The 26,848-nt window shown below is 43.2% G+C and overlaps 1 protein-coding gene across 3 annotated transcripts in view; it reads right to left on the bottom strand.

Moving 5' to 3' along the window:
* LDLRAD3 (low density lipoprotein receptor class A domain containing 3) overlaps window positions 1–26,848 on the bottom strand; it is a 153,854-nt gene that overhangs the window by 50,856 nt on the left and 76,150 nt on the right. For all 3 annotated transcript variants that reach the window (XM_067558109.1, XM_067558105.1, XM_067558108.1), the window contains one exon: window positions 24,445–24,579. In XM_067558109.1, the coding sequence (XP_067414210.1) occupies window positions 24,445–24,579 (135 nt within the window). The remainder of the gene's footprint in view (window positions 1–24,444; window positions 24,580–26,848) is intronic.

Below are 26,848 nucleotides of genomic sequence, written 5' to 3'. Positions count from 1 at the left end.
CACACACACACACACACACACACACACACACACACACACAAACACACACACACACTAAAGTGGACTCTGTGGGATAGGGTTAGAGTTTAGGAATTACAAGAGCCAGTAAGAACCAAAAGTTTCATAAATTCATTGTTGGCCGGAAGACGGGGCACTGGAACACAGACCTTCCTCAGTCACTGATCTGATGAACTGACCTGAAGTAAGTGATACCTCTGTGCCCTGGAGTCTCCATCCGTGAATGGAGATAATACCTACCCTCTTTTGAAAAAGTGCTTTAAGAACTAGGGTGAAGACTGGTAGTTTAAAATAAATAGTGTTATTAAATAAATGAAATGAAAATATGTTCAATTTAAACATCTCTCTGGAATCTAGGGAAATGAAACAAAACAGCTTTGTGTTCGTACAGGAGACTCAAAATGAAAGTGATGAGAAACAAAGGAGGGAAACTGAGTAGTCCAGGCTTCACTATCTTGACTGAGTCACATGCAAAAGAGTCAGAACAAACACACTGTTTCAAAAACCTCTGTTGCAATAATCTGTTACTAGTGACAGGAGGAGGGACCATTTTCAAAGATACAATAATATTACCTCAGTAGCGTCCCTTGAAAATTAACCATCGACAAGATACATTCGGCACTATGACACAGCATCTTTTTAGACCAATTAGGACCTTCCTAGAAGGGCAAGTAATTCAGTGAGGCTTAATAAAACCTCTGGACAGTGATTAGGCCGGGCAGCCCCCATAAAAACACAATTTAGGGGTGGTTTAATGGTGCAGAATAAGGATGGAGTTTTTATTTAATGTAGGGCACAAATCAAATGGACATGGTAGACACACAGCCTGGTTACAGAAATAGAGAAAGCACAGTGGAGTGTGATGTGGTGTAATGTGCTCTTTAATCTCTGCATCAATCTTTATCCACAAGTGTTCAGATAAACCGCCTCTCATTCAGTCTGGGGGAGGAGGGTGGTGTCAGATTTAGGGGATTTTGTTCCGCATACAGAACAGAAAGGAGATGTAGGTAAAGATTTGTTCTAACATACTGGAAGTAAATGGCCTGTACTACAGGGCTCTAAGAAGCACAGACTTCAAGGAAGAAAGGAAATATTTAAATTGGTCCAAAGCTGCATAAACTTTAGAGGGAAATGAGATAATGTCAGAATACAAAAATTTACTAACAACAACGCTTGGAAGATTGAATAATCTCCCAAGGGATTTAGTGGAATCCCTATTACCAGAGGCACTGAAATTTAGACTGGGCAAAGCACTGGATAACAGTGGCCTGTGGGGAATGATGCTGATTTGGCAGGAAATGGACTATAGATTTCACAAGTCTTTCCCAGCCCTAATTTTTATGATTCCGTATATCCACAGGAATTAAAACATGAAACACTAGAGTGACTGCTACTCATACAAGCCTCCTTCAAAACAGGATGTCAAAGATTAAAAAAATCTTTACACATCATTTTGTTTGCATTTTATAACGTTTGGAAACCTTGCATCCAGTTTGCATTAATCTTTAATTCTGGAGCCCTGAATCTTCTGTCTTATTTTTACTTCTTTAAAAAACACAGGCACTTTTGAAAATCCCACCCTAAGTGATTTAGGAACACAAGTCATGGAATCATAAATGTCCCATTGATGTTTAATAGGTCTTTTGAAAGTCCCACCCATAGTAAAGATTTTGGTTTTCAGTTATACCCTAGATCCATGCATAGAAAGGACACACTGTGCGTATCTCCCCCACTCTTGTACCTGAGGGAAGTTCAACTGTTCCTAGCACCATTTCCCATGCCTCTTTGCACGGTCTGAGTAGAGGGGATGAAACCTTGAACTGCCAGAAGATGAATGATAAAGCTGGAGGGAGAGAATGCACATTGTCTTCCCTCCAGACTCTTGGCAATTCCCTGGGACAAGACAGTGTACATCTTGGGGCTGTAGTTCCAGAGGTGGCTGGAGACTCTAGCAGCTCTCTCTCTCTCTCTCCAGTGGAGCTGTGCAGCTATGGAACTGGAAAAGGTGGAAATCATCAGGGTCTAGTGCTGGTTCGAAGATTCAGCCCCACCATTTCAGGGGCAAGAACTTTGCAAGTTTTACTCATTTACTCCCCCTGAGAACCATCCCCTGGCTTCTACTGCAGAAGGGGATGATCTAGGCCAAAGACTGAAAATTAAGTCTGCTGTGTTAGACTGCACTGTTTCTACACTTGCTATTACCTGCTGTTTACAAAGGAGGCGGCTGACAGCGGGGCGGTAAAACCCAGATTACATTCCAGAACTAGATCGCCAGTGCCTGTTCAACTTCCACTGCCAACATATGTTTTAATGCAGTAGCTCCTTTCAAGGCTCTCTTCTCCCCTAACTTTGGTTCTGGCGTCGTACGGGAAGACACTGCTGCCAAAACACAACCCTAATGTCAGAAGCGCGAGGAAGCTATTCCTACCAATGTAACCACATACACAGAATCACCAGTAATGCCGGAATCACCCATTATGCATAGTAATTCAAGATAGTAAAACATAAGGAACACAGATCATGCAGTAAAGCATACAGAGAGGAAATTCCTGCTGAGACAGGCTTAGCACAGCTGGGTCTGAGACAGATTGTTAGGGTATGTCTACACTAGAAACTTAAGTTGACCTATATTAGGTTGACTTACAGCCACTGCAGTAATTACTGTGGTGGTGCATGTCCACACTACCCTTGTTGGGTCAATGGTTCATGTCCTCACAAGGAGTGCTTCTAACCAACCTAAGAAGAGCAGTGTGGTGAGCTGAGAGCCCATCTCTCAGCTCCGCTGGCAGCTCCCGGCAGGCTGCCCCCCCATACCCTGCTGGTAGTGGGAGGGGAAGCTGCTGGGGGCTTATCACCCCGAGGGAGTAGGGCAGCCTTGTCAATTTCATGACTTCAGCATGGAGCCATGAGACTGAGAAGACAGCCTGTGTTCCCAGCTGGGAGCGGGGCTCCAGCTGTCTGGGATTCTGGCCCCAGCTGCCAGCTGGAAGCAGAGTCCATTCTTGCTCCAGCTTTCCAGGGCTGGGCTCTAGCTGCCCGGCTTTCTTGCCAATTTCACGGCAGAAGCCAACAGCCGATACAAGTAACGCAGTGTACATATAGACACTGCATGTCTCTAACTAGACCAACATAAGCTTTTGTCCACGTCTCTTGTGGAGGTGGAGTTATGTCAGTGTAGTAGGGTACTTACATCGTGGAAGGAAGGTTGTAGTGTAGACTCTGACATAAAGGCAGATTACGTCAACCTAACCATGTAGTGTAGACAAGCCCTTAGCTCACCTGATTGTGACTTGCAAGCAGCAGATTTAAGGTCTCGAGATTTGAGTCTCTGCTGGGAAGAGATAAAGGATGTGCACACAGCCCAATTCCAGCCAGTGGCTATGAGTTCAGATAATTGGGCATGACTTTTAGCATCCAGCCACCAGCAGCATTCAGACCAGAGTAGAGCAACCCTGGCAGCTAACAGGAAGTTGTATGGGATAATTTGAATGTTCCCAAATCTGTTATTTGGGGGAAACAAACAGAAGATTCTCCCACATGCATATTTTTGAACCCAGAGCACTCCCCCACTTAGTGATACTACTTAAGTATAAGAATCATGATGTATGAGTAGAAGAGCTCTAATTTAGCTGCATAAAGGCGAACAAACTCTGGAAGTGGCTGCTTTGGGCACTATAAATATAGAGACAGCCTGTGTGGTAGATGGCCGACTTCCCCCTAGTGAGTCTCACGCTTTCTTGTTTGTAGTGGGCCGGGAAGTTGCCCGTCACCCCGTCTGCCCAGGGGAGGGAGGAGGGACCCAGGCCCACCCGCTCCTCCAGGTCAGGGGCCCTATGAGAAGCAGCTATGTGCTGCTGGTACTGCTTTTCCAAGCTGCACACTCTTCCCCTGGGCTAATTTTCCCCCTCCTTCAGTCCTTTTGGCTTCTTGAGCCAGTACCTTCCTCCAGTCCGTTCCTGGCACGGCACGGCACGGCACGGCTACTCCCTCCAGCTCGTGCACTGACTGTTTGGCACAGAGGGCTTTTATGGAGCACCTGGCTGGTCCTTAATCAGCCTCAGCTGCTCCTAATTGCCCCCTAATGGCTCTGAGTTAGTCAGCAGGGAACAAGGCCCAGAGCATTCTGGAGCTCACATATCTCCCATCCACCACTCTTCTACTGCCCTCTGCCTTCGCTATATCACACCTGTTTTAGTATTTCCAAGAAAGATTAAAAAACAGGTGAAGAAAGCATAATATAGAAACTAAGGGGAAAAATTAAATAAGGAAGCGAGGAAAGAGTCAATGAAGACAACTGAAGAAGACACACACCATGACCTATTATAAGAAAGAAGTGGAGTGAAACTAGGAATGAAAAAGTAACAGAAGTAAGAGAGGCAAGTCTTCAACTCAGCTTTCCTTCTATTAATTCTTCACACACACAGAAGCCAAAAGCCTTATAAATTAATCAAGCGGTTTCTCATACAGGCTGGGAAGAAAAAAAAAGGCAGAAATTATTGTTTCTATTTTTCATTACTTGGGAGGTGCATGCTCAGACACTTTGGTGATAATTAGAGAACCTAAAACAGACAGACAGGCTTGTCAGCTGATTTATTTAGAGACAGTTTTTGTGATATTTCGCTGCCAACAGTTGTTCAAATACTAATTTGTGAATATGTAATGAACACACACAAGGGGATTTTATCAAACAATATATTCCAAGTGTTCCTGGGACTGTTTTCCTTCATTATTTACCTCTCACAATATCACTTTCTCCCCAAAATATACAGTAAACTTTCTAGGAAGGAGAAACACGTGGTCAGGGCACTGGTAGAAAAGTAATGAATAGGGCAAAAGTCTTTCTTGGTTTTCTCTGGGAAATTAATTACTATAAGTTTAAGGTATTAGAGGATTTTCCATATTGCTTGGTTTCCTTTGTTAGGCAACATTACCCCTTGCAACAGCTTGCAAAGGCATCATGCTGCGTTCTTGCTCCACTGCAGTTGCTGGCGATAACACGTCAGCATGTTTCCTAAGGTACCTCTAACCAAAGAATTCCCTTAAATAATCTTGAATTATATCCAGTTTGGCTGGGAAGCTTCTCACTGGGTATTTTTATGCAATTACCAAACACAAATCTCGCAGCATCACTGTCTAATCGCCTCCTGTCTATCATCCATTAGCCAACACCAGGAGCGAGGAAGGGGGAAGCAAGAGGGGAAGTTTCCAACACTGGCTTGTGCAGATGTTACACCAGTCAATTGTTTCTTGATGAGTTCTATGCAATGGGCATGAAGTTGGACTTGAAAACATAGGCCCTGAGGATACTGCAGTTATCCATCACAAAGCAGACTGTCTCCTAAATGGTACAGGCCAAAGACCATGATATCGTGACTCTTCTGCTGTGCGACAGCAGTAAAACGGGCTGACAAACAATATAATGTCTGGGTTACAAGTAGGGGACTCTTTCAAAATAAAGAGAATGTTTGGCTCGAGCTCCCATCTACAACTTTAGTTAACATACATGTTCTAACCGCTTGAAAGTAAAGTTCATGTCATCTTCTACAGTGTCCCTTTCCCCACTCAGCAGTCACACACAGGAGACCCTGGGAATACAACTCTATTTGGAAAAAGACAAATGTCAAGTACTAAAATGAAATTAAGAAAAAACAAAAAACCCATGTGCAAGGTATAGCAGAACCCAGAGTCCTTTACTCACTGGCTGGCTTGCTGCAACCGCAAACAATTCTTACTTCAAGCAAAACTCCACCTACCGCTCCCAAATCCAGTCTAATCCTGCAGTGGTCAGTTTGGTACAGGGTCTCCCTATCAGCTTGCACAATCTGCAATAAACTGCCTTGGTTTACTGATGTTAGGTCTGGCCTTCAGTCCAATCCACCAAGTCTGTTCCAGACTGGTCCACCACAATCAGCTCCAATGGGATGCTGGAATCAACTTCCAGCGGAGTTGGAGGCTCTGGATTGGAATCTCTCACTGGTCTTCAGTATCTGCTCTTGCTATTCTCCATCTTGGGCTTGACTACCCAAACGGAGCTCACTGACTATTAGGCTAGAGTGTCTAAGTTTCTCCACTATATTCCCTTTCATTAAATCACACACTTTTGTACCCTTTCACATTTTAGCTACATGACTAATTTAATAAGCCTTCTTATGGACAACAGACAGAAATTCCTAATTATGCTTCACATACTTCCTGGCATGAGTGAAAAATAAACAAATTAAACTTGCCTTCAGGTGAGAATCTCTGCAGTTCTCTCTCTTCACCTACAGGGGACCCCGTATCTTTTTCCTGCAATACCCCTAGTTCTGGGGCTTCTAGCATCATTGATGCACTGACTCCCCCATTCAATTCCAGGTTCCAGTCCTTTTAAACTTTAGCCAAGGCCTTTATTTCAGAAATAGTCCTGCCTCTATGACCACTACAGTCAACTGGGACACAAACATTGGCAGCCCTACATGGTCAAATTCTCATGGGCTGGAAGAGGGGTCTTCTCTATAGAAAACTGTCAGCTCTAGACCTTTTCATCATAACAGGTCAGGATGAGCCTGTGAGAGACAAACTGCAAGACCAGTTTAACAGATCTTCCTGCAACATATGTTTCAGGAAGCCCTGGCACTGGTCTCCTGGACAATCTCTCAAATGAGACTGATGTTTACTAGTTACACAGCATGTACAAGGAAACAAACATCTAAGAATGAAAGTTGAACAATCTGTATAAACATGTTTAATTCTCCATAAGTTCAGCAGAGGTCAGTGCATTCCTAACATCTGCCAAAGGCACAATCTCAGATCCTTTTGTCTATTTCTTCATTTCTAGAAGCTTGTTTAGTGTTCACTGAGATATAGTGCTGATGGCACTGCCATAGTCTAGGGATAACGTGTGCAGCAACTGTTCAAATTTCCTCCTCCAGAGCTCAATTCTGAACTACATCTTCCTCTTCTAATCTAGACCAAGGCTCCATGCAGATCTGTAGGTGCATGTTAATGCAATATGCAAAATTAATAATGGCAAGGAGCACTTTTTAGCTTCATATTGCTTTACAAACATTTTTTAAATTCTCCCAACACACTGGGAACTAGGTAGTTTAGTGTGAGTGGCAGAAACAGGTGTAGAACTCAGGAGGTCCTATATATCCTAGCCTATTTCATGCTCAGGGCACTAGACTACACTGTTATGTTGCTGTCATCTGCTGCTATTCCGATTTTGGGCCCATTTTGAGCCATTACACTGCAAATAGACTGTAGGGCCACTGTACAACGAGGACATCCACACACAGTGTCTCGCACCCACCCAGGACTCCCTCAAGAAGGAATATACAATGTCTACATGTGACCTCAGTCTTGTTTGAGCACAGATCTCTTGAGACAAAAAGCTGAAGCACTACTTCATTAAAACACCTACACTCCTTCCTGTCAAGGTTTTACTGTTTAGACACACCAAATAAATGGAAAATTAATTATTTAGTTTCTAATTCCCATTTCATGTTGATGTTTATTTAATTGCAAGCCATATAATTGTTTTATATTTTTAACATCTCTCATAAATATGTATTGTAGGGTTTTTTAATACTATTCTTTATACCAAATTAGCATAGCCTATCTGGTAACATGAGATGCCTTTGAAAGCCCAGAGAACACCACAGATCCAAGGACTCAGAATTCCTTATCCATATATTATGTTCAGTAGCCACTGAGAAAGTCTGGTGTGCTGCTTGTCCAAGAGAAAGAGATCCCAAACCCATACCAGTGATTTATGCTCCTCAGAAAACGTTGGTATAGTGACTTAACAATGACCTGCATGTAAAAAGACAAATAAATCCTCAATCCTATTTGCTTCAGCTAAAGAAAGCTAAGCATTACCGCTATCCTGTCTAAGAGGAGAATTCAAAAGGTACAGGGGTGTAAGGAGGTAATTCGCCATTTAAGGCCTGGTCAATATACATTTTGTGTACTGGCATAACTATCTTGGGTTAGGGCTGTGAGGTTTTGTTTGTTTTTAACCAAAATAGTTACACCACTACATCCTACCATCCCCAAAGTGTGAGTGTAGTTATATCAGCATAACTCATTTACCTCGTTCACTTATGGAAATGAGCCATACTGATAAAAGGAAACTTTTTAACAGTAGAACTGCATCCATACCAGGGAGCCATAGCACTATAACTCTGCCAGTACAGTTAATGCAGCAGAACTCCATTACTCTAAGGGCTGGGTCACACTTACCGTGCGATTCGGCGGCAGAGTAGTTTGCGTAACTGACGTTGACTGCTCTGCTTCCCTTCTGTGCGCTGTTCACACTGTGCTACTTGGGGGTGGACTTAGTCAGTCAGTCAGTCAGGTCTCACTGACCGCTCAATCGATCAAGAAAGATCAATCTGGCGGCAGCGATTTTGCCGCCGTCAGTCTGAACATAGCCTCAGGGCCTGGCTAAACAGAAGCTGCATCAGCCTTACCTTAAACCAGTTTAGTTAAACTGGTGCAACTTGTGGACATTTATAAGTTTAAAATTGGTTATATCAACTCAACTTGTGCCAGTAAATTTACAGACACAAGCTAAACTGATGATAAGCCAGCTTTAGAAGTTTCCCCACATGTATATTTAATTAAAATCTGTATCAAATCACAACTTTAATTGAACCAGGGGAACACTGAGTTTAAACCAGGCCTAAACTCCTTCCCCAGTTTCCACTTATTGGATCCCCATAGAGCAGACTAAATTTGACATGATTCTTGACAGCTGTACCACTGCCCACTGAGTTCTAATAATCAGCAGTAAAATCAAGTGCATTACATTTCACTCTGCTGCTGTGTGATAAAAATATGAGCAGAAGCAAAATGGAGCTCTCTGTTTGGACTCAGAAAGGCATCAAATTGGGTCACACATGGTTCACTTTTGAAACATTATCTGAGTAACCAAAAGAGAAGTACTTAAAAAAAAAAAAAAAAAAAAAAAAAAAAAAAAAAAGCCCTTTAAATTGACGGCTGAGCTGCCCCCATGGACACACATCTCTTACCAGCAGCAAGTGAATTTTTTAAGCACTGTTGATGAGGACTTGCGTAAAAGCAACCACATTTTAAATATATACAAACACTGTTCTCTTATAATTCTACAGCGATGATCTGGATCAAGATGTTCTGTTCTGCCTACCTGCAATCAGCTCTGTTCTATTGCAAATCAGAAAAGACGGTTACTAACCTTCTGTAACTGTTGTTCTTTGAGATGTACTGCTCATGTCCGTTCCAGGTATGTGGGTGGGTCTTGGAATGGACATGAGCAACACATCTCGAAGAACAAGTTACAGAAGGTTAGTAACCGTCTTTTGTTCTTCGAGTGCTTGCTCATGTCAATCCTAAGTAGGTGACCCCCAAGCAGCCCCGGAGGAGGAGGGGTCGGAGTTCAATGCACTCCAGATTGTAACACCACTCTACCAACAGCCGTACTGTCTCTGGCTTGCTGAGTAATAGTGTAGTGTGTTGCGATGGTGTGGAGAAATATGTCCTGGTTCAAGTGAAATTGCGACACTACCTTCGGAAGGCGGCTGGGTATGGATGTAGGAGAACCTTGTCTTTGAAGAAGACAGTGTAAGAAGGCTCAGATATGAGGGCTTTAAATTCCAAAACTCTTCTAGCCAAAGTGATGGACACCAGAAAGGTCCATGATAGGTAGAGGAGCAAACATGTCGCTAACGGTTCAAACGGTGGTTTCGTCAGTGCTGATAGCACTAGGTTAAGATGCCATTGAGGAATTGGCTGGCACGTCTGAGGGCATAACCTGTCGAGACCTTTGATGAAGCGCCACTGTGTGATTGATGAAGACCGAGCGACCTGCTACCCAAGGATGACAGGCCAAGATCGCAGCCAAGTGGACCTTAATCAACAATACCAAAAGCCTCTGATGTTTGAGATGCAACAGGTAGTCTAAGATAAGAGGTACGGATGATTGCTCAGGTGGAGTACCTTTCTGTGTGGACCAGATGGAGAATCTCTTCCATTTGGCCAGACAGGCCTGATGGAAGGCTTCCTGCTGCTAAGGAGGACCTCTCTGACTTGTTCCAAATTCCAGGTCCAGAGAGTTCAGCCATGGAGCTTCCATGCCGTGAGGTGGGGAGATTTTAGGTTGGGATAGTGAAGGAGGCCATGATCTGAGTGATTAAGTCCAACACCAGCGGTAGACAGATAGGAGTTTCCACCAAGAGGTTGAGAAGCATGGTCTACCAGTGTTGGTGCAGCCAAGCCAGGGCTACCAGGATTGTGGAAGATGTTTCTCTCCTGATCTTCAGAAGGATTGTGGATTAACGAGATTGGTGGAAATGTGTAGAATAGGTGGCTGGTCCAAGAGATGAGGAATGCATTGGCGATTTATCCCAAGCTGAGATTCTGGAAGGAACAGAACTGCATGCATTTCCTGTTGAACTTTGTTGCAAGTAAGTCTATGTGGGGAATTCCTCACCTCCGGAAAATGTTGTTCACCATGTCTGGATTGAGAGACCATTCATGGATGGAGACAGACCTGCTAAGGTGGTCCACCAACACATTCTGTGACCCTGGCAGGTAAGATGCCTCTAGGTGAATTGCATGGGCTATGCAAAAGTATCAGAGTTGGAGGGCTTCCTGGCACAGGGGAGAGGAGCATGCTCCACCTCCACCCTGTCTGTTTATATAGAACATCACCGTTCTATTGTCTGTTCTTACCAATACACATTTTCCTGCCTGGTGAGTACTGAAAGCTTGACAAGACTAGGCGTACAGCCTTCCACTCTCTCATGCTGATGTGGGTTGATAGCTCTTCCCAGGACCAAAGGCCTTGGGTCCTGAGCCCTTTTAGGTGAGCTCCCCAGCCCTTCGCTGAAATGTCAGTGACCCAATCAGGGAGAGAGATGGGGCGGAGAATGGGACTCCTATACGGATAGATTGCGGGTTGAGCCACCAATGAAGTGTTTCTAACACAGATGTGGGATTTGAGACTACCCTGTCTATGTGAACTTGGGACTGGTGGTAAACTGAGGCTAACCACTTCTGTAAAGGTCTGAGACGTAGCTTGGCATACTGGACAACGTTATGTGCATGCTGCTAGGTGCTCCAGTAGTTTCAGGCAGTTTCTGGCCATGATAGTGGGATACTGTTTCCATTTTTCTATGATGGAGAATATGACTTGGAATCGAGAGTCCAGGAGGTAAGCCCTGACCAGGTTTGAATCTATCACGGCTCCTATGAACTCTCTTCTCTGAGTAGGGGTCAAAGTTGATTTTTGCAAATTGACCAGAACCTGGCAAAGGTCGATCTTATGACCTTTACATTTGCTTCCACCTGTTCCCTGGAGTGGCCCTTGATTAACCAATCATCTAGGTACAGATATATTGGTACCTTCTGCTATCTGAGGAATGCAGCTAAAACCACCATACACTTTGTAAATACTCTGGGAGCTGCCAATAGGCCAAACAGGAGTACCGTGAATTGGTAGTGTGTCTGGTTGACTATGAAGTGAAGGAATCTTCTGTGTCTTGGGATGATTGACACATGGAAGTATGCATCCTTCAAGTCGAGGGCAGCATACCAATCCCCCAGATCCAAGGAGGGAATAACTGAGGCCAAAGAGACTATGCAGAACCACAATTTCTTTGTGAATGTGTTGAGGTTTTCAGAGGGGTAGCCGAGGTTTTGTAATTCCAGAATGGGTTTGAGACTGCCTTTGGCTTTCAGAATTAGGAAGTACAGGAATAAAACCCCTTGACCCTTAGCTCCCAAGTGACCTCTTCCACTGCTCCTATCTTTAGGCGCACTTGCACTTCCTGGATTAGAAGCTGCTCATGAGAGGAGTCCCTGGGAAGGGATGGAGAAGGAGGGGAGTAGAAAGGCGGAAGAGAACTGAATTGGAGGGACTATCCCAGTTATACCATGCACAGTACCCAATGGTCTGAAGTGATGTAGGCCCACACCTAGTACAAATGGGATAATTGGTCCGAAAAGTAGAGGGTTGGAAGATCAAAATCTTGGATCAGTATGCCGTCCTTCGGTGCACACTCAAAAATTGTATTTGGTGCCCAAGGACTGTTTCACCGGACCAGCACCATGGCTGGAAGAGGGCTGTGAGAGTTTCCTCCTGTAACTTCTGCTCCTCTTATGGCTATACTCCTGCCTCTGTTGGAACTAGCAGAACCTGGGCAGAGATTGAGGTCTGAAATATCTCCTCTGTGGTGCTGGCGTATGGAGGTCTACGGACTTCAGAGTGACTTAAGAGTCTTTGAGGCTGTGCAGACCTTCAAAGGGAAGATTCTGGATTGTTTGCTGGATCTTGTGTGGGAGACCTGAGGCTTGTAGCCGTATGCTCTGTCTCATTGCCACTGTTGATGTCATTATGTAAGCTGCAGTGGCCGCCACATTCAGTGTCTCCTGAAGCAAGGCCCATGCCACCGCCTTGCCCTCTTCAACTACAGCGGTAAACTCTGCTCTAGAGTCTGTTGGAATATGCTCCGCAAACTTTAACAGTTAAAGACATATCTACTGATCACTGCCTGCTGGTTTGTGATGTGGTGTTGGAGACCCCCAGTATAAACACACCTTTCTCCCGAAGAGGTCCAGTTTTTTTTTGTGTCTTTGCCTTGGGCCCTTGATATCATTGCCTCTCTCTCTCTCATTGGTTGCTGAGACCACCAGGGACTCTGGTGGAAGATGAGAATAGAGATACTCATATTCCTTGGAGGGGATAAAATATTTCCTCTCCACCTTCTTAGCTGTTGGGGGGTAGTGAGGCTGGGTCTGCCAAAGTGACCTCATTGTGTCTTGGATGGTTTTGATCAGAGGCAGTGCTATCCTGGGTAGGCCAGATGGGGCTAGAATGTCCATGTCCACCCTGGGGTCTGAGGCATCTGAGACCTCCTCAATTTGGAGGCCTAGGTTCTGTGCCACTCTCCTCAATAGCTCCTGGTGGGCTTTGCTGCTGTCCACAACCAGTGCTGGTGAGGACTCCACAACTGCTTCTCTGGGGATGAAGACGAGGATGCCCTAGCAGGGGCAGTTTCTTGGTCCTCTGCGCCCAGAGGGTCCCACGGTGCCAGCTCTACAAACTCGGTGCTGGGGTCTGTGCCAAATGGTGGTATATCCTTGGAATGGGGCAGGTGATATCTGCTCCTGGAGGCAATGGGAAACAATGGACCTGATTGAGGTCCTTGAGCCTGGTGGAACGCCCAGGGGGGTCCAGAAGGGCTACGGGGCTGGTATTTGCCATTGTGGTGGCCACGGCATGGGGAAGGACTAACCAGCTTCTATGCTCTTGTGACGCTTCTGTTTGGTGCTGGCTTCGTCTTGAAAAGTAAGATCCTGCTTCCAAGTCGAGTCTGACAAATCACTCCTTGGGGACAAGGATGGTGTGGTATCCCTCGGTGCCGGCAAATGGTGTCAGGGAGATTGGGGCCGAGGCATTATAGCCAGCTTCTCCTTAAATGGCACCAAGTGCTTCTTTGGCTCTGGTGGTCTGGTGTACAGAGCAGTCGTACGCTTGGGAGGGGATGCCTGTGCCATGCCCTCCATCAGGACCCTGGCTGCTTTGAAAGCCTCCAGCGTGGAGGGAAGCAGCAGGTCCTCCTTGTGGATCTCCCTTGGTTGGGAGTCCAGAGGCACCAGACTTGATGGATCCCTTTCCCTGGGCCGGAGTCGATGGCACTGCGGCCGGGGAGGTGGTACTTGAGTGGCCTGGCGTGGATCGCACTCTGTTCAAGCCTCCTTGCCCTGCTGTTCTGAGCACCTCCTGTCTGTCTTCCTCTGCTTCTTCTGAGGTACAGGGTAATGGGATCACTGCCGTGCCTATGCGAAATCCTTCAGTGCCGGTGACCCATGATGATGCCGTGGGTCTCTGGCCATAGAATCCTTCCTTGGAGCCGTCTCTCTCATGGATGCCGCACCAAAGCCAACGTGCTGGATGTCAGTTTCACCAGGCCTGATGTTCATCGGAGAGATGCCTCCATAAGGATGAATTTCAGTCTTTGGCTTTTCTCCTTTTTTCATCCTTGGACAAAAATCCCTACACATCTTGCAACGATCCCTTTGATGACTCTCCCCTAGGCACTTAAGGCAGGTGATATGGGGATCGCTCCTGGGTATGAACTTTTTACAAGCCCCATATGGTTTACAGCCAGGGGATCAAGGCATGTCCCATCCCCAGGAAGGGGGAATCCTGACCCCGATAAGCAGGATCCTAACTATACTAATAAAAACTCTATAAAATTACAACTAATTTAGACTAGTAACTATTTACAGGTATTATCTAGGGAAGAAAACGACTAGAGAAAAGTGCTTGCAAAGCAAGAGCAAATGGACATTCCAGCAACCACCACAGGCAGTAAGAAGGAACTGAGGAAGCGGATGGTCAGTAGGGTCCTATATACTTCAGGGGATTCCAGAGCCGACCCTACAGATACCACTAGGGGAAAAGCCTTCTGGTGACTGTGCTCTCGGCATGCACACCTACTTGGAATCGACATGAGTAAGCACTCAAAGAAGAATTAACCTTATTTGTGCTTTCAGTAGCTGGATTCACTCCAATGATAGTATAAAGACTGAGGCATGCGTTTATGACTTACCAAAAAGAGTCTTTTTCACAATCAAATTATAATGATCTCCAAGAAAAGTTACTGCAGTTTAATGAGCCAGGACCTGGTACATTTCAAACACCTTCACACTGTTGCAGATCCTGAAAGGGCAATTCATAGGGATCATTTGATCCATGACAGCTCAATAGAGAACTTAATGAATCATGAGGTTAAGGGGAAAGAAATTCTTTTATTTTAAACCATAGGAAGACAAGGCTTTGACATCTGACCATCTGGTTCTGGAGACTGGAATTTCATAGCGAAAATACTATAATCTTGTAATCATATCTTCATCAAACTGTAAATTATGCATCAATGCCACTAAAGAAATGAAGATAAAATATCTGGAAGGAATTGTTTGAATTTATATTGTACTTTCGCCTGATCAAAAAGAAATATACCATTTACAGTCTGAACCCCCAGCTCCCATGATTACCCATTCATCTGAAGGAGAAGTATCAACATCTAATTGGGTACGGGGTTACTATTCCCTATCCCTAAGCTAGTTACAAAAACAGTACCATTATTTCAGCCCTGGCTGCAAAAATCAATCACTGCACCTGAGCAAAAATTCCATAATGCACTTATGCAAATCATTTTCAACGCTGCATATATTAAAAACTATTTACAACATTCCGTTTTGGGTATATTTAGTGCTGGAGAAAGGTTGAATTGATAGCCTGAGGAATTAAATCTGTCTACAGAACAAGTCCAGCAGTGGAACCTTTCCCACTTCCACACCGCCCTGGAGGAATTAGATGGTAGTACATTTAACCCTTTTCTCTGCTAAAACTGCTGGCAAAGATGGCAGGTGGGGGAAGAACTATCTAAAAGTCTCCACCCCCACCCCGCCACTCACCCACATCCACAAAACTTTTTTTTATTTTTGGAAAAAATATAACTATCATTAAGTATTAACTACTATAATACACTAACTACAAAAGCTAAGAGGGCACAGATGAGGCAAAAACTCAACTTGGACAACAGCTAAGTCTCCATCTCAAGCCAGGGAAGTTGAGAAGGAACTAAAGATGATTAGTCTGTGCAGTGCTATATAGAATCATAGACCTTGAGAGGTCATCTCGTCCAGTCCCCTGCACTCATGGCAGGACTAAGTAATATCTAGACCATCCCTGACAGGTGTTTGTCTAACCTGCTCCTAAAAATCTCCAATGATGGAGATCCCACAACCTCCTTAGGCAATTTATTCCCGTGATTAACCACCCTGATGGTTAGGGAGTTTTTCCTAATGTCCAACCTAAACCTCCCTTGCTGCAGTTAAACCCATTACTTCTTGTCCTGTCCTCAGAGATTAAGAAAAACATTTTTTCTCCCTCCTCCTTGTATGTACTTGAAAGCTGTTATGTCCCATCTAAGTCTTCTCTTCTCCAGGCTAAACAAATCCAGTTCTTTCAGTCTTGCCTCATAGGTCATGTTTTCTAGACCTTGAATTATTTTTGTTGCTCTTCTCTGGACTTTCTCCAATTTGTCCACATCTTTTCTGAAATGCGGCACCCAGAACTGGACACAATACTCCAGTTGAGGTCTAATCAGTGTAGAGTAGAGCGGAAGAATTACTACTTGTGTCTTACAACATTCCTCCTAATACATCCCAGAATCATGTTCACTTTTTCTGGGGGGGGGGCAATAGCATTATGCTGTTGACTTATATTTAGCTTGTGATCCAGTATGACCCCCAGATCCCTTTCTGTAGTACTCCTTTCTAGGCAGTCATTTCCCATTTTGTACATGTACAACTGATTGTTCCTTCCTAAGTGGAGTACTTTGCATTTGTCCTCATTGAATTTTATCCTATTTACCTCAGATCAATTCTCTAGTTTGTCCAGATCATTCTGAATTATAATCCTATTCTCCAAAGCACTTGCAACCCCTCCCAACTTGGTATCATCCACAAACTTAATAAATGTACTTTCTATGCCATTATCTAAATCATTGATGAAAGTATTGAACAGAACCGGATCCAGTACTGATCCATGCGGCACCCCATCGTTATGCCCTTCCAGCATGATTGTGAACCATTGAGAACTACTCTCTTATATAGCAATAGCATAGAGCATGAGGCGGAGTAACACACAAGCACAAGCTGAATAGACTCTACTATGAAAAAAAACTCTGATTGACGACGCAGGGGGCACAAGTGTGGGGCACCCATTGGGACACTACTCGAAGAACTGATTTTACACCAACTGAGCTGCCATCAAGTGAAAATTACTTTCAGGCTCTACTCATCAGAGCTGGATTTGAACAAGTGAGCTAGGTGAAAAAGCTGTACACTCCCTAAGCCATCTGAATGAGACCTTAATGGCTATTTTGTACCTCTGATGTCCTCAGATAGCCACTTGACCACTGCTATGTTCTAGGTAAAAGGCATCATAGCAGGCACAGGCTAACATTTATCAGAATGTTAATGGTGGGTTAACAGATGAAGGCAAAAGGATTATTCAGTGTGCACATGCTTGTTCTTAGGGTAACAAATGAATCTCACACCTTTGAAAGGTGAGGGAGCTGCAAGGCCTGGCAGCACACTAAGACCCTCTGATGTGATTCCAAACACACACCCCTTATAAGTCACAACACAGCTTTAAATTTGCTCTACCATGCATGGAGGCTCCCTGATTAAATAAGAGCTTCTCTCAGGCCAACATTCATGAGTTACCACTCTTCTGATCGAGCACAACTGGATAATTGAAAATAAAGAACCTGCAATTATCTGATGTCCAAACCAAGTGGCTAAATAATCAGTTTAGACACCATGGGCTAGCCCAGGGTTGCAACCACAGGGACCTGCACTGTGCCAAAACAATAAATTCATAGATGACCTCATCACAGGAACCATCTGAAATGCCTTCTAGTGCTACCAAGGACTGCACATCTTATCTTGTTAGTGCCTGCGCAGATGAATTTGCTTTTTGCCCCCCTAAGGACCCTGCCTCAAATAAGTCATTTTGTGGGGAGAGAAAGAGGACAAGAGAATGAAGTTACCAGGAAAATTATTCACAGCTGACATAACTTTCAGAAAGCTATTTCCCTGCACCAGCTGTTATAAGCAAGAGATCTGAGACTACTAAATATGCACGAGTACAACCTTTATTTAATTAAGCATTCAATGACATTTTATTTGTATCTGTTCTTAAGTTTCTGCCTTTTATTTAGTCTGCCTTTGATTATTGAGTTCCAGATGTAGGCTGCATTTAGACTAAGCCAAAGAACAGTAATTGCAAGTTAAGCGTCAGTTTACAGCCTATGTAAATAATGAGTCAAAGACAGACTCAATAAAAGGAAACTTACACAGGCAGAAGCAGCCAGAATCAGGCTGCAAGGCTTTGGAAAGACTAAGTGATACTACAGAATTGGGAATTTAAGAGGGTTTTCCATTTGCCACATGTGGAGAATTGGTTGCAGGCTTGAAGTGGGGCAGGATGTGCTGGGAGCTATTTGACTTTAATAAATTAAATCTTAGGGTATTTCCTTGCAAAGCAGGGTATGCCTGCTCCATTTGACAGCCAGCTTTGGCACCCACTTTGAGTTTGAGCCTGATCCTGCAAAGTCTCACAGGTGGATCTAGAGCTTACTGCTGTGAGCCACTCCCCTCAAATCAGTGGAAATATCTATGGTCTGAGGTGTCTCAGGATTGTCCTCTGTGCTCGTGGCAGTGTAAAAATTGAAGGGGAAATATTTGGGGAACCTGTGGGGATTTTCCCTGCATTTCCTTACTTGGAATCCTGCTAAATCCCCCCCCTACTGCCTGGGATGACTTATTCCCTAGTTCCAAAACATTTCTGAAGAGCACCCTCTGGGATGCATGCACCCTCATTTCCCTAAGGGATGGCAAAAGGCCCCACAAACCCTGCGGCACTTAGTTAACTCTTCAGTAGTCATTATAAATGTCCTTGTATTATTGAGACAGAATTCAGTTTATTTCACACAGCTCCAAAATTTTCAGTGTGCTGCAGATTTTTGTATTGACTGTGCATAACCACAGGGTGGGAAGATTTCACTGGGGATATTAATAGCTGGGTCAGATTTCAATTTTTGGAACTCAGTTGGCTTTTTGCTGTGGGAAGCAGATGTATTTCACTCTCCTTAGTAAACAGTCAATTGATATACTTTCAAATATTTATTTAATAAAATAAAGTCTTCAATATCCCAGATGAAATTCTCTGGAAATATTCGAGCTGAAGAACGTACCTACCTGCATGTGGCCATGGTGGCATTATATGACCAAGTAAATTTCCAGCACAAATATATGATTATGTGATGTCCCATCTTGATAGGTTGTGTCATCTATTGGATAGAACGAGGATCCCTGCTTCTTCTTGCAGCTTTGCTGATAACCTACTACAAATTTAGGTAAGTGATTGGACCCCTTTTACCTTAGTCTTAAACAGCTAGAAAACTTGTTTACGAATAGAAGCGCTTTCACTGCAAACTAGATGTTGAATCTGAGCAGAACTTTGCTGGATAAGTAGCTACTTGTATCACCAACAAATGTGTGATTAGAGGCAAAATGACGTAAGTAGAATGACTTGAATATATGGTAGTAGGCGCCGTGAACTAACATTTAATAAGGCTTTCAGACCACCCAGCCTGTAATTGAGCAACAATGCTATCATTAAACTAAGAACATCATAGCTAGAGTTGTGGGGATATTACCAGCACTCTATGTTTCTAAAGCATCATTCAGAATCAGTTCAGGCTTGCAGGAACAGATAAGAGCATCAATAAAAGCGAAAATGAGTTTGTGCCAGTCAAAGGGGTTAAAGAGAATTAAGAAAGGCTTTTAAATATAACAAGGGAAAAAGGAGGTCCACAGAAGAGGATGAAACTGATTAAGAAAGGGCCAAGGTACCAAAGTCCTTTTACAAATCTGTCTGCAGAAAGAAAAATACACAAACATTTGAGCAGTTATAAAGGAAGGAAGAATGTGTGAAAGTAACTGTTGATGAAGGGAATAATTGCATAATGGAACCATACAGAACTGGAGCCTAACTAGACCACTTGCTCTGTGGGAAGAGTCTTTTTTAAACAGGAAATTCCCTGCGAGGCAGGTAGACTGTTAAGGCTCTAAGAGTATCCACAGAACAGATCTTCTGAATGGTCGCCACCACCATTAGTTTGATGGATGGGGTAGATCTTGGAATAATAGGAGAAAATTAAGAAAAGGAAACTTTAGGCAGAATATCCAAGAAAATTTCCTGACAGTGACATGTTTTTGGCAGTGGAACAGAAGGAGTCACAGTGCTTGGAATTGTTCAGCTAGACTGAAATGAATTACCAGAATAATATTTTATAAAGAGCAATTCTGCATTAGCTGTAAAGAGCTTGATTGGATGTTCATGCTAGGTGGTTAATTCCGTCTTCAGCTCCTAACACTGGAACGAATGCTTCACTCCAAAACAAGAGCAACCTCTAGTAACCTGGTCACAGATTCACCCAGCCTATTACAGTACTGAAATGTACAGATGTCAGGGAGAGAAGCATAAACAGGTGGAGATTAAAAGAACAGCTCTAAAGATTACCATGGCATCTACAAGATCTGCAAATAATTACTGTCATGAATGAGTGCAGAATCATTTGACTTGCTTCTAAATCAAAATGTTTTAGAAATTTTAAACTGCTGCTTCACCCGTGATTTGAAAACCCTATAAAATGTGCAGTATTCGTTTATAGAGGGGAAACATTTGTCTACAGAAAGACAAATCAACCATTTTCCTGTTTGTACAACTGAATCCAGGGGTTTCCCTCTCTCTTCCCTCTCCCCTCCCCCTCACACACATCCACCCACCAACAAGACAAAAATTAAAACTTGGTAATTCCACAGCTTTAGGTTCACTTCAAACTGCACACAAAGACCTAACAAAGTTGTTACTTACCAATGATGGTTCATTTTGAAGTTCTCTATCCCAGTGCTAGAGCAATATGGTCTTCACTAAGGGGTTGGTTACCTCATTTCACAGACAGTGACCATCGCCCAGGTAAAGGGCTTTTCCACTCCATCATGGAGAAGAGTATTTGACAGTCAAATGGATATACTGTTGGATCCTTTCAGCAATGACAGGACTTTGAAGTTCATAATGGGAGGAGTTAAGTTAAGGAAAGCATCAGGATACCCAAAGAGCAGGCAGAAAGGAAGGCAACATGATCATTCATATTTTTATAGCACATTGTATCAGAACATCTCAAGGCATTTTATGAACAACCATTAAGTCTCACAACATCCCTGTGAAGTATAGGCTGATATCTGATCCTTACTACCACAGACTGCAGTCTTCAGCAGTTCGCTCAAATTCTCTGTGCCTCAGTTTCCCAATCTGTTAAATGGATATAATACTTAGGGTTGTTATGAGGCTTAATTATGTTTACAGAATTCAAAGATATGCTCAGATGGGAAATAATACAGAAGAACAATCTCATGCATAGTCCTACAGACATCACTTCAGTGTGTAATATAATATACAAAGTACAATACCTTCAATACTATGACAAGGCTACTGAGAAAACATTTCTACAGTATGCTTTTATAGCACTGCATTGTATTATTTCCCCAATATACCTTATGCTAATTGGATCTCCTGTACAATGAAAGAGGACTGTCTTAGAAATGAAAGATATTCCCCTTATACAGACTAGCTAGGGAACTATGAGGCTGATATCTGAGTCAAAATGACTTATGAGAATTGCTCACCAAGAGACGTGTAGAGAAAATCTGTGCATGCTGGACACTCCTTGTTAAGTCTAAATCCTCCATGTATGGATACTGCAGCCAGGGCAAACAAGTAGTTTACAACCCTAATACTTCCAAAAAATGGTCTGATTTCTTGTCTATTATGTATTCGTATAAAGGAAGTATCTATGGCTGCACAAAGGTATGAGGTACATAAAAAGGTATATCATGAAAAACAGAACTCATGTATAAGGTGAAATGTGCAGAAGACCAGCATGAGTCTCCATGTCTACTTAAGTTTCCCCTCAATCCTTTAAAAAAAAAAAAAAAAAAAAAAAAAAAAAAGGTTTAAGTGGGACTCACTTAAGTGATGCATAAGCTTTATGCTGGCCTTCTGCATAATGACAAATTCCACCCCTGAGCTTGTCTTCACTACAGAGGTTTTAAATCAAGGTACTTCACATGTTCGTAAAGGCTAGCATGGGCACTCCATGCGTCACTGATCCTGGCTACAGATCTGTTCTTTACTTTCCGAGCAAATGTGTGGAGAGTGTCCAAACTAGCTTTTACAAATGTTTTAAGTACTTTAATTAATTAATTGATATTAATTAATTTAATCACATCTAAGATAGACGTACTAGTGAACTTGGAGACAGTGACTTTGTTTAAGTTCATGTAGAATGCTTGGCCCATCACACACTTTAAACCTCCACATCTGTGACAGGAAGGTAAGCAAACATTATTGTCATTTACACATGTGGAAAGAGAGAGCATTGGGACAACACTGATTTGCCCAATGCCACAGAAGTCTGTCAGAGCCAGGATTTGAATTCAGGAATTCCTCATTCCCAGTCCAGTGCTCCAATTCCCCTGCTCTTTGGAAACATGAAAACACCTAATTGTTTTGTGGTGCATTACTGTGTTCCAGTTGCTATTCCGGTCACAGTGAAATCACAGTGCAGGGTGAGAGTATGATTTTTCTCTATGGGAGCTCAGTTGTGTACATAAGACAGAATGACTTTGTTTAACCCTCCTCTTAATCTGACTTTTCCAGAGGAGCAAAGATAAAGACAAAGTAACATCCTCATGAAATATGGCTCTTTTCTTCTCCTGTGTCCAACCCATCACTTCCAAAAGCGGATTGTCATGACAACGCACACAACCTGGAGGCAATCCAGCCAATAAATCTGCAGAGGAAGTAACCATCCCAAGCGTGGAAAGAACGCTGCTGCTTTAAGCCTCCAACAGCACAATAATCCCCATACAAATGAACGTTATTAGGCAGCTGTAGGCCTGTAGTGAAAAATAACGTACTCCTTAGCACACTAGCAACGGCATCATCACAGAAGCAGTACACAAGTGACTATGCCTCAAGTTTTCTCTCCTCCCTTCTCCAAGAGGAGGATTAGACCATAATGTTTCACTAGTCCAGCAGGAAGAGTCTAACCTTGCCTCTCTCAGGCTTCTAAATGAGCAAAGGTGTGTTCGCAGGTTGCCCACTCACTTAAACCAATCTGTGCCAGGAGTATCAATGTGACCCTTTTTGTGCTCAAATCTTGAACGAAAGGAAAGAGATTTTCTGAGGTAAAGAAGGAAAGGGAGATGGGGAAGAGAAGAAACATGGTTTTAAGAAAGTTTAGTGATATTGTTATTACAATGCTTCTTCCCAGTGTTGGCTTCTGATAAGGAAAGTGACAGTGGCACTTTTCTTCTCGCATTTGTCAAGGGTATTTTTATGTTTGGATTTTTTCTTTCTTTACAGTATCAGCTCATCAGTATTGCCAGCCACTGGGTAAAAAAAATTATTCTCATTTCAGTTTTACTGATGCCCTGCCTTCCTGCATGCCACTCACCTCCGTGGATGGAATAGCTTCCCAGCTCTCTATGGGCCAAGCACACCTCCTCCTGAAAATCAGCCCCACGTCTTTTACAAAACGTTCCCTCCTCTGATCTCCCCAGCAGTGATACCGCCACACCTTCTCACACTGGACAGCTGTTCAGATGTACTGGATTTGTCAGATTAAGTTGCTTGCAGCTTCTTTTTTTCATGTTTTATAAGATGCTTATATGAGGAAAATGCAAAACTGGAGAGCGGTAGAGACTGTGTTTTAATATGGCTTTATTATAATAAAAAAAGCTTTGCACTTCTATAGGGCCCTCTAGTAGAGGAAGTCACAAGATTGGACACAGATTAGTTAGGTCTCAACAACCCTGAAAAATAGGAAAAGATTATCATCCCTATGTTATAGATGGGAAGGGGGCCACAAACCTGTGTTCTAGATCATACTGATTTAGACTGTGTGCTGGGAACAGAATGCAGGACTTCTAGTTCCAAGTCCCCTGCTTTGAACACTGACATGCCCATTTGATCACAGTTTATTGAGCCTATAATGCTAAAACAAGTGATAAACTACTGAACAAATAAAAACACCACTCCCAGAACATTGTCTCATTACCTTCCCATAATATTTCAGCTGAGTCATGAACTATATTATAGCAAGAGCTGCAGATCAGAGTTACATTTGCACAACTTGTTTTTCCTTCTACCCCCCACCCTCCATTTCCAGCTAGCCATAATTTTTGAAATTTTCACTTTTTTTTTTAAGCCTGAAATTTTTTGGGCTTGTTCTCCACCTGAAGGTGAATTGTTTCTCCCTTGAAAGTCTGAGCAAAACAGGTTTAGCCTTTTTAAGGAGTGAGGGGGGAAAAAATCCTACTATGAAAAGTGTCTTGCAAAATGGACTGTGATTGTGCAATGAGAGTCTATAGTGTTACCTGTAGACAGATTTGTCCATCTGTGAAATGGGAAGAATGCTGGGAGTTGGGAGGTTTCCTTATTTCTCTCTTGGGCACAGTCCAGCTTCCACTGGAGAAAGACTCTTTCTGACTTCAATGGGAGTTGGATCAGGTCTTGTAAGCTCTGAGATACTCATATGAAAGGTGCCACTACAAGCTTTTGAAAGCTCAGATAATGAACTACATACAAACTAGAGAGCTGTAACAAGCACCCCTGTGAGATTATTTGCATGAGGACGATAGAACTGTTATTCCCAACACTGCCTAAGCCAGGAGTGTCATATTTTCTTCTAAATCTGGTCCTCAGTAATTAGACTTATCTTAACCCTTCACAGTGGAATCCAAAAACCCTGTGCCTACCTTGAAGGCTTTCACAGCTTTCTTCATCACTGTTGTCCTGGCAGTTATTTTGACTGTCGCACACAAAGCTTTTATCAATGCAAAGGCCGTTCTTACAGTGGAATCGGGCAGTCGAGCACAGCAAGGGATTTGCTGCTGTGAAAACAAAAAGTGTGATCTTTCATTAGGAAGTAGCTCTCACCCAGACACACAGCTCCTCCCTAAGGACTCCTACAAAGATGGGTCACAACTCAACATTTGATCTGTTCACTGAGCCTGTGGGAGTAACCTGACAGTTAGGTAAATTGAGTACTTCCAAATGATGGGAGCTGGAAGTTTCAATTCATGTAATATTCATTAGAATTATCAGAGAGCTTGTCCACCCACAGCCATGATAGGCCTTTTCTTCAGACTATCATCAGAGCACTTATTGCACTCGCTCGCAGATGCTTAAACACTGCTCATGTTTTAGGCAGGGCTGTTAGCACCACCTGTTCTTAAGGTTGCCCAACACTTCCCATTAGAAGCAACTGAAAATAGGCACTTCTAAAACTTTGACCAACTTTAACCATTTGGGCAGATGTTTCCCATGCCAGGTGTCTGCCTCAGGCTGCATTTTGGGGGGAAATTTTTAGCCAAAATGGTCCAGCCATTTCCGAGACTGAGACTAGAGGAAAGAAAATAAGGTGTTTTGCCCACGTTAAAATATTCAGGTGACCTTTTCTTATAAAAGCTCTAGAACGTCAGGCTATGGAGCAGGGACTTGACATTTAGCAAAGACGTGCCTTTTTCCATCCCTGTGAAAATCCACCCAAATATGGCCAACTTCTAAGCCTTTGAAAAATTGCAGTTCACCAGTGCTCAGTAGAGACTTGCTAGAGTTCACAGCCTCATTCCCCAAAGATTCCACCATGACTGGGCTTGCTCCAGCCTGGAGCTGAGCAGGACTTTCCATGCAGTTACAATTCCCAGCTGCTCTGGGCCATGCCAAGTCTGGGTCTAGCCCTGGAACCGAGGGCAGAGAGCACGTCCCATAACGCATACGTAGGAGAGGACCGAATTAGGGTTGCACAGACCATCTTCATTCTGACTTTTTCTAACTTTTCAGGGCTGGGCTCTGCAACCTCAATAATGTTCTTTTAACAGTTTTTGTGTGTGTAATATTTATATTGTGGTAGTGCTGAGAATCAATCATAGGCAAGGATCCCATTGTGCTAGGCACTATACAAACACACAACAAAAAGGCTATATAGTATGTAGTCAAAGATTTTATAATCCAAGTAGAATCACAGAAGTGGAAAAATCTCATCATCCACTTCCCCCTTCTAAACTAGCATTGTTTGTTACAGCACATTTACTGTTCTGTCCAATCTCATTTTAAAAAGTCTCAAGCTGTAAGATTTCCACCACTTCCCTTGGGAGACTATTCCACATTCTAATATGCCTCACTGTCAGGATGAATATCAGGGAAATCTGCCAAAGTTTTCACTTTTTTAATTTCATCCATCTACTCCTAGCTATAACCTGTGCATCACACTAAATAATCCCTCTTCCTGAAGGTTGTTTGTACCCTTCATATATAGCCGTATCTTCCTTATTACTCCTTGTTTAGCCAAGCTAGACGTTATTTAGCTCTTTTAATATCTCCTCCTAAATCAGTCCCTCCTGCCCCTTCATCATTTTTGTCGCTCTTCTCTGAACTCCCTCCAGTTTCTAGAAAGGAGGTGACTGAAACAGAATGCAATATTCAAAGTTAAACTTTAAAAAGCAGTTGACAGTGCTCTTTTATATGCCTTATCTGCTTCAAAGTGTGGAACTGCCACAATTACAAAGGAGATTACAGTTCTCAAAGACTGACTGGCTGCCTACTTTTTCCCCCCCCCTTTAAAAGTAACCAAAAAAGCTTCTCAAACAGTATGTCATCTGAATCTCTGAAATGAAACACACTGTAAAGACCTCTGTTCATACAATCCCAGGATATCAGATAGACATCACACACATCTGGGAAAATTACATATACACAACCCTGTAACCCTGCAACATTCACTTATAATGACAATGCCAACTTCTCATTGCCCTGAAGCTACTGCATAAAGGCATGGCACGTGGATTTCATAGTGGACGCCAGGGTGCACAGTGCCATTGCTCCTAGAGAAACTGAGCAGATGGTGGAGGTGTAGTTTAAGCACATTGAAGGTATTATCTTCAGCCACATCTGTGGAGGGGTGGAAGATGAAAGGATCACTATGATCAGTTGTGAGGCACACTCGGAGCTACATATTGCACACACAGAGGAAATTATGTAATTCATAACCAATTACATATGTGTTGAGCTGATATATTTTAAAAACATACAATCTGTAACTTCTCATTCCACCACCTCAAAGGATTTATTATTCAAGGCACATTTGTCCAAAGCTCCTTC

Source organism: Emydura macquarii, unplaced genomic scaffold (genome assembly GCF_026122565.2).
Source record: "Emydura macquarii macquarii isolate MOO-44397 ecotype Brisbane River unplaced genomic scaffold, CSIRO-AGI_Emac_v2 contig_1876, whole genome shotgun sequence".
Taxonomy (NCBI): Eukaryota; Metazoa; Chordata; order Testudines; family Chelidae; genus Emydura; species Emydura macquarii.
This window is presented reverse-complemented; position numbering and strand designations above follow the sequence as displayed.